An 11,530-nucleotide genomic window follows, 5' to 3' on the forward strand; every position below is an offset into this window, starting at 1 on the left:
GTATTGATCTGGGAGTCATCTGCTTGGTGATGATAATTGAACCCAAGGGACTGATGAGATCACCAAGTCAAATGGCATATTGATGGCATAGAAAAGCATACCATATTATGTAATATAGCCTCCACTGCGCCGTCTAGCTGTCCTCATGTTTTTGCTTAGTGTTAAAAAGCTTCAAAATTTGGCTTGAATTGTGGTTGAGCTCAAAGGCACACAGTGCTAAATTTTATCAGCCATTTTAAAGATTTGAATACAATGTATTACTATAAAGTGATGTATTTAACTTTTTTAGGCTGCACTTATACATCAAAGTGAGCATAATTCCTAGAATAATCTTTAGAGATTAACATTTATTCAAATGACATGGAAAGAGCCCTGGATCTGAAGGACCTGGGGTTCACATCTGGCTTTTTGGCTTACTTCCTATATTTGATGTTGGTCAAATGACTTAACCTTGGTGGGCTTCAAGTTTCCTCATCGACAGAATGAGGGAATTGAACTAGATGACTTCTGAGGTCCTTTCTCTCTCTTAGGTTTTTGATATATGAATATGGGTGAAAGCCTTTTGAAATTGCCTTCAGAGATAGGTTATTAGTTATATCATAAAGTTCATTACTTTATAGGACATTCTCCTTGGTCCACTACCTTTTTTCCCCTCCTTTTCTTTTAACACTTTATAGACCCTGGGGATATGGGGCTATTTTAGGCCAGAGGGCAGGCCTACATTGCAGCTGGGAGCTGGAGACAAGCTTATGCAGAATATGTCAGAGAGCACACTGACTAGTGTCAGTCCCTCTGTATTCTCTGTCTGTGCTTTCTATGTGCTGGGTGTTGGGTTAAGTGCTAGCGATCCAAACAAAGGCAAAAAACCCAGTTCTTGCCCTCAAGGAGTATGTATTCTATTGGAAGAGACACTGTAAATAACTGGTTACAAACAAATTATATACAAAACTGATAAGTGGAAGGTAATCTGAAAGGGGGACTTATAAGTAGCTGGAGGTCCCAGGAGAAGCCTTCTGTAGAGGATGGATTTTGAATTGGTTCTTGGAAGAAGTCAGGGAGATTAAGAGGTAGAGGGAAGGGGGGAGAGCGTTCCTTGGAGTGGGATACAGTCAGTGAAAATGTGCGGAGTTGAGAGACCCTTCACGTATCCTGCATGGAAGATGATGAAGGCTGTGGCTGTAGCCGCGGCTATGACTGTGGCTGTGGGAGCGGAGAGAAAGGTTGTGTACGAGAGATGTCGCAAAGGGAGAAATGGCCCGGTTTGATGATAACATCGGATATGCGGAATGCATGTGAGTGAGCCGTTGAGGATGATGCCAAGGCTGGGGCCTGGATTCCTGAGAGGATGGTAGTCCCCACAGCAGGAATAGAGAAGTCTGGGAAGAGGTAGAGTTCTGGACATGTTTCATTTAAGATGCCTACAGGGCATTTAGCTTGAGATGCTGAAGAGCTGATGGAGATGTGCAACTGGCTCAGGAAAGAGACAAGGACTATTAGATAGGTGTATTGATCTGGGAGTCATCTGCTTGGTGATGATAATTGAACCCAAGAGACTGATGAGATCACCAAGTCAAATGGCATATTGATGGCATAGAAAAGCATACCATATTATGTAATATAGCCTTGGTCAAGCCTTTTAAAGCCTTAGTTTTCTAAAATGGTGGGGGATAATAGCATTGTACAATGAAGGAGATTTGGAATTTGAAATTGGAATCTAAGGACCTGGGATTAAATACAAACTCTTCTGCTTGGCATTTTAAGCCATTCGTAGTCTAGCTTCAAGTTAACATTCCAGGTTTATTATACCTTATTCTCCTTCAAACATGTTGCACTCCAGCCAAATTGAGCTCCTTGTTCCTCACGGCACTCTATCTTCCATTTCTGTGCTGTTATACAAGTTGGTCATGGAATACATGGAATGTACTCTTTCTTCATAAAATCCCTAGCTCCCTTCAGAACTCAGCTCAGGTACCATCTCTTCCTACATGGTGCCTCTCCTGACCCCTCACTCTCCAGCTATGAGTACCCTACCCCAAACTTCTTTATATTTACATATTTTAGTATATGTTGTTTACTACCATAGAATGTAAACTCCTTGAGATCAGGGATTTGTATCCCAGTGCCTAGTACAGTGCCTGGCACATGGCACTTGTTTAATAAAGTCTTGTTGATTTATAGATTGATTTTTAGCGTAGTGGGTTTTGTTGCTGATTAACTAAGAGACTGTTGCACACCATCCGCATCTCTGGGTTTATATTTGCAAAATGTAGAGGTTGGACTAGATGACATCTAAATTCTTTTTAGCTCTAGCCATGCTTCTGTCTGGAAATCTAATTTAGCAAGGTAGATACTCTTAAGAATTTTGACTGACATCTTCTTATATTTGATATGTGTCCATTAAAGAAGAATCAGGAATTTTTGTTTGTTGGATTACAGCTTTGTGCTTTTGTGAATTTTATGTGATCCGTCAGTTATAACGATGTAGATTTAAGTGAGCTTTTTTGTTAGTATTTCATTAGCATCTATCTGATGTCTCTGTAATATAGTTTCACAGTAATTTGTGATTTTTACAGTATACTCTGAGAAGCAAATAAATTTGCTTTAATTTTGCTAAAATATGTGAGTTCTGGCTCTCCTTTTCCAAAATATGGTGTTGTGTGTTTCTCTAAAGATGTTACATCAGATAAGACCATCTGTCATTGAAGAATAGGCAACTGCTTTAAAAATTTAATTGATATATTTTATTTTTATATATCTTTTTTTAATATCTAAGTTGTGTGTATATTTTGCATACTAGCCTTCATTTAGATAGTATTTTAAAATCTTCCATGGAGTTGGCATAAAAAAGGTGTTGAAAACATTTTTTCTTTATTTGAAACTGAAATCCATTACTGGATACTGGCCATTTTCACCAACATCATAGGGATATTTTTTTCTGTAATATTCTGCAATAAAATGTTGCTTAGTGTTTTTAAAGTGGAACTGCATTATAGAGGGAGTTTACTATTCTAATTAACATAAAACCAATGATTGAACAGATGTTACTTCCTTCATAGCATCATAATCTTATTCTTAGATTTTGTTTTAAAATGTCGAAAGGAATTACCTCAGTATTAATCACTCTAAATGTGTTTGTTCAGTTTTTAAAATGGAAGGCTATCGAATAACTAGAACTTGTTTCTTCTGTAGGTTACCTTTAAAATTAAAAGTATTTATTCATTCATTATGTCTTATCAGCATTGTCTATCCAATTACTTAAGTAATATTCAGAGATCCCTTATTTCAAGTATATAGGTGTTATCTTGTAGGGCTCCCCTCCCCCTCCTGACTTCTTAATAGATAGACTTATGACTTGCTATGGTAAAAAACAAACTCATCATTTGGTGGCCACTATTTTGATTATAAATTTTTCCAAGCTTAGACTTGTCCTCAGGTAACATAGTAAGTTGCCTGACTCATACTGGGAGCTTTTCAAGTTTTATAGGATCTGCCAGAGCATATACTCTGTTAACATGCCTTTAAAGACCTAGGGTTAGGAAAGGGAGGAAAAAGGGAAAATGAAAAAATGGAAACAATGTTGGAGTGGCTATGAAAATACATTTACACTAATACATTGTTGATAGAGCTATGAATTGTTCGAACTGTTTTTGGAAAACAATTCAGAAATATGAAAGAATAAGTGACTGTACATACTCTTTGGTGAACCCACTCCTGGATATGCATACAAACCAAAGGTATAAAAAAATGGAAAGAAAGGAACAAATAAGTAGAAAAATATACATAGCTGTGCTCTTTGTGGTAGCAAAGTAGTGGAAACAAAATTAGCACTCATTGATAAGAAATAACTCAACAAACATATCAATGTGTTGGAATATTAGAATGTCAGATATAAGGAATTCAGAGAAATAGGAAGATTTGTATTAATTGATACATTGAGATAAGCAGAACCACAACAATATACACAGTAACTGTGACAGTGTAAAGAGGGAAAATCACTAAGAGGAAGTTGAACTGAATAACTGAAAAATGACAAATGATCCCAGAGAGGTGGAACTGACTATGAAGGAAGAATGTTGCATGTCGCTCACTTCTTGCTGTTTTCACTTAACTGATTTTCTTTGATGAGGTATAGGCAGTTGAAGATGCAAGATTGGAGGTCAGCAGAGAGATTGGGGCAGGATAGGTAGATTTGAGAATCATCAGCATAGATGTCCGGTAATTAAATCACGGGAGCTGATAAGATCACCAAATGAAATAGCACAGAGAAGCGAAGAACAAAACCCTGAGGGTCACCTGTGGTGACCCACCTCCTCTTCAAGTGCCCACCTGGTTTAGATGCTTCAGTTACTATGTTCAAGTAGTACTTGTTCTGAAGTAAAATTATTTTCTAAAGGAGACTGTTTAGTTCAGTTTCATAACAGTGAGTATACGTTCAGCATAAATTCATAGATAATTGAGCATTCTTTGGAGGCAGAATATGAACCACTGAATTCTTCTCTACTGTGTATTATATTTGGTTAACTGTTTCCACTTAAGCCTCATGTATAGATAGTATATATTGCTGCCTTTACTTTTGTAATAAATTGTGCAACTGTATTGTTTAAGTTTACTATTATAGACTAAACAGCACTTAGCACAGTGCCTGGCACATAGTAAATGCTTGTTTCCTTTTGACTACTATTCTAATTTACATAGCCTTTATGATTTAAAGAACTGACAGTGTTCAGTAGGGATACATAAGAGATACAGGGTTAGACAGTGAAGAAAATGAAGGATTAGATAGAGCCCAGATGGAGAGCAAAAGGAAACAATTTGTAACTGCCTTATTGTAGGATCAACCTGAAGTCTAAATTTCCTTATTCTAGCATGTAAGATGCTCTACATCTGACCTATATAATCCTTTCTAAGTTTTAACTGTATTCAGTTCAGTTCAACAATTAATTTTAAAAATTAAGCACCTATTGTGTATTTTATGTTAGGAATACAAAGGCAAAAAATAAAACAGTTCCTACCCTTAAAGAATTGGGAGGAAAATATTTTTACAGCTAAGTCAATATCAAGTAACTTAGGGTCAAAGGGAAGGATCTAAAAATTTCTTCTGTTTTAGTTTTTTTACTTTGCTTCACTCCATGCCATTCAAACTGGCCTAACTGCTTTACCTTAAATATATCTTGCCCTTTTTTATTTATGTTATTCCCTCTTCTTGGAATGCCCTTTCTTTCCATCTTTGCCTATTAAAATCCTGGCCATCTTTAAGACCCAGTTGAAATACTGTCTCCTAATTGAAACAGCATCACCCCCAACCACCCAGCTCCATTTCTCTTCTGGTAGCCATTGTATTACTCTGTAGTTTGTATCACTCTTACAGTCTGTATCACTCATTTAGTATTTATCATATACTTAGTTTGTAATTATTTCTGTATCTGTCCTGTCTTCCCTACTAGATTATAGGCTCATAGAGGGCAAGGATCATGTCTTACAGAGGGCAAGGATCAGGTCTTAAATGTTTTTTGTATCCCTTGCAATTCTTAGCGTAGTGCCTTGCCCATGATAGGCATTTGACAGATACTTACTGAATGCATGCATGGATCAAGTAAAATTCTTATTATAGGCATCAAAAAGTGATTGTGACTTTTATATAATAAAAAAAGATTTTGAAATACTGCTGTTATCATTAGGGAGTAAGCATAAGAGTAAATGCATGTGAAAAAAATGAATATTGATTTCAAGACCCATTTTATTGGTAATTATTAGTAACCTGGTATACATTGTTCTGAATTCTACATTTTTGGAAGATGAATTTTGAGTCTGGAAACAAAAAGATGAACAGGATATCTGTATTTCTTAATATTTTATTTAAGGAAAAGTTGCCAAAACCATGTAATTTATCTCATAAGAATTTGATGACATCTAAGGAAACTCTTAAGTCTTTGTGGACTGCTGTCTGTGATTTGTACATGGATTTTTTTTTGTGTATGTGTTTTCTCTAGATTGAAATAAAAATGAAAAAGTCAGAGGCTGTAAGATGGGAGAAGCTGGAGGGACAAAGAGATGTATCCAAGCCGAAACAATTCACACCAGGTTTGTTTTCTGACCTTGATGAGCTTGAAATTCAAACATTGTACCATTGACATTAAACAGTAATGAGCATTCTTTCACCTTTCATTATTTATATCCTCAAGATGAAATACTTTGAGGATAATAAGGTTGTTCTGGAAATGAATACAAAATTGTAATTCTTGTAAAGGTCCTAACTTTATAAGCTATAAAAATTCAGAAATAATTTAGAATGAATGCTGAGTGAATGACAGCAGATCTTCAGAGAAAAGTTCAAGTTTGTGTATTGTCTTAAGTTGTCACCTTGGTAATTTTTTTGGTGTTAGATGTTTCCCTTTGGCTTGTTTGTGTGAATTAGTTGCTCACCTTACCTTTTTTTGTTTGTTTCCCACCTCTCTTCTTTATCCCTGTCTCTTTATTGAGGTGGTCAAATCCAAATTTCCTGGAATTTCAGAATATTTAGTACATTTTACTACAGTGCTAATTCCCACATACCAAGGGTTTGGTTTTAGGGAACTCAGTTGTATTTTAAGGAGCTTTTAATTCAACAAATAGATTTTAAACTATCTGCTTTGCAGAATACTGTATTAAGTGTCAGGAGGATGAAGAGATGCAAAGAATGTGGAGCACAGTTCTAGTAAGGGAAATAGAAACTATGTAATATATATAATGTTCAGTAATTTCAGTTGTATCTGACTCTTTGTGTCCCCATTTAGGGCTTTTTTGGGCAAAGATACTGGAGTAGTTTGCTGTTTCCTCCAGCCCATTTTACTTGTGAGGATACTGAGGCAGACAGGGCTAAGTGACTTGCTCAGGGGTCACACAGCTAGTAAGTGACTGAGGCCAGATTTGAACTCAGGAAGAGGAGTCTTCCTTACTCCAGGCATGGCACTCTATCCACTGTGCCACCTAACTGCTTTTTAAGGTATAATATGCAGGTATAATAACAAGTATGAAATGCTTTGTCATTTCAAAAGAAGGGAGAGATTATTATGTGATTATGGTGAAATCAGAGCTCATGCAATAGCCTATATTTCTGTACTTGAGGAAATAAAATTTTGTAATTTGTAAGTTATTTTGTAAACATCAACCCTTGAATTCTCAAACTAGTTAGTAATTAAAATAATAAGGTTTCATGTGGCATGAGAGTAGTTTGAACAGGTGCTTTTATCAGTTAATTTGGATGACCCAGACAAAAGAATATTGGACTTGTTTACTTGCAGATTGTATGATAGTTTTCATGAGTATTAGAAGGAGCATATTTTCTAGGTACAGCTTGAAATTATTTTGGAAAGTATTTTGCTAAACTCTCACAGTGAAAAATGACTTATACAGCCAGTATAATCAGCTTTTTCAGTAAACCAGTACTAGTTATTTATTAGTGAAATGGTTAATTCTTAATATTAAGTAAATCTTATCAATCTCCTTTTTCATATTCCAGTCACCAAAATCATCTCTATGACCTAATTTCTCTTGGTATTGCTTCCTTGCTCTTGGGGCTCACTTTTTTGTTTTTGCCCCTTCCGTAATATAATTTTTGTAAGGTTGATTTTCTTAAATTTTTAATATAAATAAAATTGTGTTTTATTTTAATATAGATAAAATATAATCTGGAATTCAGTGATTTTATTTCAATATAAATAAAATGTAATCTGAAATTAGGTGATTTCCAGAGATTTTCTTGTGGTCAAATTTTTATCTCTTTAGCTGGTTGCATTAAGATCAGTCATGGTTTCTGCACAATGGTGCATAGTCTAGTAGATTATTTTAAATGAGTACTTTAAAATAATCTTTACTGTTCCCGTTCCAAAGAATGAAATTGGAGGTAAAGTTAGACTCACCATTTGTCCTGCAAATAAAGCTTTATTAATTCATCTGTTGTAATAGATGTTTAAGGCCACTTTAAAAAAAAATAAGATATTTTCAGAGACATAATTATGATATTAACATTTATTTTTTAAAATTACCTAATCAGAATAATGCATATATAGGATACTTTGTCTCCCGCTTTGTTTTCTTTTGTTCTAAATTAGTATGCTTGTCAGATTCTTGTGTACTGCAGGCTGGAAGCTATAGATAAGTGCAAATCACTTAACTTGTCTCAGTCAGCTGGGCCAATTTCCTTATCAGCAAAATGGAGATTGTAACCCTTGCTCTCAGATGCCTCATGAACTGATGTTAGTATTAATTAGGTTAACATTTCCTAGTCTTTTTCCTATCATATTTGTAATTTGCTAAGCCCACTGATGAAAATTGGACAAGGATTGGGGATTAGATGCTCGTGAAGGAGTGAGCAAAAGTTTGAAGAGAATATACCTAATGTGAATAAAAGTATGTGTGGGGGTGAGAAGAAGGGCACAAAGAATCCTGAAACAGGCAGTGGTTCCCATATTTAAAGTGGGGGGCAGGAAATGGGAAAACAAGGGTTCATGTTAGGATAAGTTTGTGCATTATTGATACTATACCTATAACTCGAACATTCAAAATCACTTATTTTTTATTGGCTTAAAACCTCAAATAACTGCTTCAATGAACATTTAATACCATAGCCCATGAGGCAACATTTACTATTTTTAGCACTTATGAGAAATGTATATCTCACATTTAAAGCAGACTTTGTTGTTGGGTGGAGGAGAGGATGGACCGTTAACTTCTGCTTCTAAATGGCACGAATAATTATTTATGATTCATTTATTCTTGGTCCTCAGAGTTGTTTGAGAACCTCAGATAAAGTCATTAAAACTTAATGTTCATAAAATTCCTGATAAATTCCTTAATCTATTTAAAATTGATTTTTAAATAAAATGCTTTAAGTTTACTATTATTAAGTGCTATTTACTGTGGGACAAAATTCCCAGGATTCTGATTTTGTCAATTGGTTGAGAATTTTTAGATATTCAGATAGATTTGCTTATTTAGGCGACAGAGAAAAAACAAAATACTATTAAAAATGTGAAATTCACCTGCTTAGATGATTTGCTAAAATTTTTATTCTATATCATTTAAATATTCTTGATATAATCAAAACCTGTTGTTAATCTCTTCTTATTAATTTCATAGATTCAAAGCACATCTATCCATCATCCTCTCATTATACAAGGAATTGGGACAAATTAGTTGGTGAGATCAAGGAAGAAGAAAAGAATGAAAAGTTAGAAGGAGATGCAGCTTTAAACAAATTATTTCAACAGATCTATTCAGATGGTTCTGATGAAGTGAAACGTGCCATGAACAAGTCATTTGTAAGATCATATACATTTTTTAAAAGAATTTAGCAAATAACTAGAAAATTTTGAAAGAGTACTAAATATGTCCTTTTTAAAGGTTAGATTTTTCTGTTCTGTCACCTGAGACCTTTTGCATAGACTTTTCTTCTTACAAAGCCTGAAACAATTCCTCTAAAGAGGATGCAGATACAAACCAGCTTCCCTGTGAAGGGTTACATAAGAAAATTGATTAGATACCTTAAATGTAGTTAATTTAGGTTTGGAAAAGCCTTCAAGAAATAATTGTGCTTAAGCATTGTAGAAAATTGTTGTCTACTTAGTTTTTAGTGTCTTCAGTAATCTTGTTTGGGAGCCAGTTTCATCATTTAAACTGATAACATTTCCTTTGTATGAAAGTTTGCATTGGAATCTATTTGAATTCTATTATTCCTCGTAACCAGTTATTTTACCTACCTGGAGAGCATAGTCAAATGACAGTTCAACTCACTCTCATTACTTCCAAGTTTTCAAGTCTACCAAAATCTATTACTTTTTCAGGCCATGTTAAGTTACATAGAATATTGTCTTTATATAGTTAGAACTTTATTATTGCTCATGTTCAGGAATGTGTATATTCAGTGATTTTAAATAATGGTATATTTTTAGAAAGACAAATAATTATTTTGATCCTTGGCTCTAACACAGTGTAACTTTATACTTTATTGCAGATGGAGTCTGGAGGCACAGTTCTGAGTACCAACTGGTCTGATGTAGGTAAAAGGAAAGTTGATGTTAATCCTCCTGATGACATGGAATGGAAAAAGTTCTAAATAAATCAGTTTGCTATAAACGTATTGCGTATACTCACGTCATGTCCACTGTGTCTATATACATTGCATTCTGAATTTGAGAACAGAATATTTTCTTTAAAAATGATACCTCCTTCCTTCTTCTCTACTTTAGAAGATGCTTTTCCTGCAGTTATTCTAGGTGTCTGATCAAGTATAAAGTTCACATTTTATCACTTCTGTCATTAAGGGTTTAAATGTACTGAAATTCATTTGTTTATTTTCTGCTAGATTAGTTCTGTACTTCTATAGGGAGGAGAAATCATTCATTGGATATCTAGGATTCTTGCCTTATTTTGATGCACAGTACTTACTTAATTTATTAGATTTGGCAACCTTGGGTCAACATAGGTTGTTTTTTTTTCCCAACTGAAATGTTACATTGTGTTTGCTTTTTAACTCTGCTTCTGAATGAAGATGTAAATATACTTTTTCTATGAAGAAGTTTGGTCTATTTTATTTTTGAAGAGTTTTTAATGAGAACTTGTTATTTATTAGAGACAAATCAAAAAGGAATTTATTGTTTGGTTTCTTTATAATATGAATAGTTGAGCTGGGATTTTGATTCTTGGTTTCCAAATTATGCTACATGGTATAAAAGATGGGATATTAGGATTCAACATATTGCTGATTTAACCAAGCTGCAAGATAAGCTATTTGTACCTCACTGAAAGCTGAGGTAAGGACCTTCAAGTTAGCTTAAATTTCACTTCTTGCTGCTTTTGACACATCATGACTCCTGAGAACATGGCAGCAGTGGCTTCTGTATGCCCCATCCAGTCTCTAGAGATTGGGGTGGTTGCATTTTCAGTTAAATTAACAAGTATTTGTGTAGCATCATCTGTGTGCCCAATCTTGTGCTATGTGCTATGAACATGCAAAGGAAGTATAAGCTTAGTCAAAGGAGATATAATTTATACATGGGATAGAAAACAAATGAATGCTGAAATTGTGGTATTCATATGATTGAAGTTCAGAGGAGGGAAAATTGCTGCCTAAATGAAAATTGTAAGCCTCAGCAAGCTTTCCGGAACTTTGTTCCAGTCTTTGAAGTCTGAGATAATGGGGATTCCTCGACTACACAAGATCATTGGAAATCTCTGGGTACTGTGAGAAGCCACTTAGTTTCTCACCCAAAACCTAAGTATTAGCTCTAACAAGGCTCTCTTGGGGTGGAAAGAACACTAGCCTCAAGATCTAGGTTCCAGGTATTTTCTTGCACTTAATTGCTCTATAACCTGGGGCAAGTCATGTGATTCTCTGTGCCTTGATTTCCTTGTCTGCAAAATGACAGTTGAGCTACATCTTAACAGATTTTAACCATTTAACATAATCTCAAAATATATGCTATCTAGGTTTTTCTTTCTGACTTGTAGGTCATCATCCCATTTTTTCATATAGAACTTTTTTTTTTCAATT

At 34.7% G+C, this 11,530-nt stretch overlaps 1 protein-coding gene across 2 annotated transcripts in view; it reads left to right on the plus strand.

The window, feature by feature from the left end:
• The window catches only part of SUGT1 (SGT1 homolog, MIS12 kinetochore complex assembly cochaperone), a 58,900-nt gene extending 48,770 nt beyond the window's left edge, over positions 1-10,130 (plus strand). For both annotated transcript variants that reach the window (XM_027873666.1, XM_027873667.1), the window contains exons 11-13: positions 5,991-6,081; positions 9,118-9,299; positions 9,992-10,130. In XM_027873666.1, coding sequence (XP_027729467.1) covers positions 5,991-6,081; positions 9,118-9,299; positions 9,992-10,093 — 375 coding nt within the window. In that variant the 3' untranslated portion in view covers positions 10,094-10,130. The remainder of the gene's footprint in view (positions 1-5,990; positions 6,082-9,117; positions 9,300-9,991) is intronic.
• Positions 10,131-11,530: the final 1,400 nt, after the last annotated feature.

This window comes from Vombatus ursinus, unplaced genomic scaffold (genome assembly GCF_900497805.2).
Source record: "Vombatus ursinus unplaced genomic scaffold, bare-nosed wombat genome assembly UNPS02014802.1, whole genome shotgun sequence".
NCBI lineage: Eukaryota > Metazoa > Chordata > Mammalia > Diprotodontia > Vombatidae > Vombatus > Vombatus ursinus.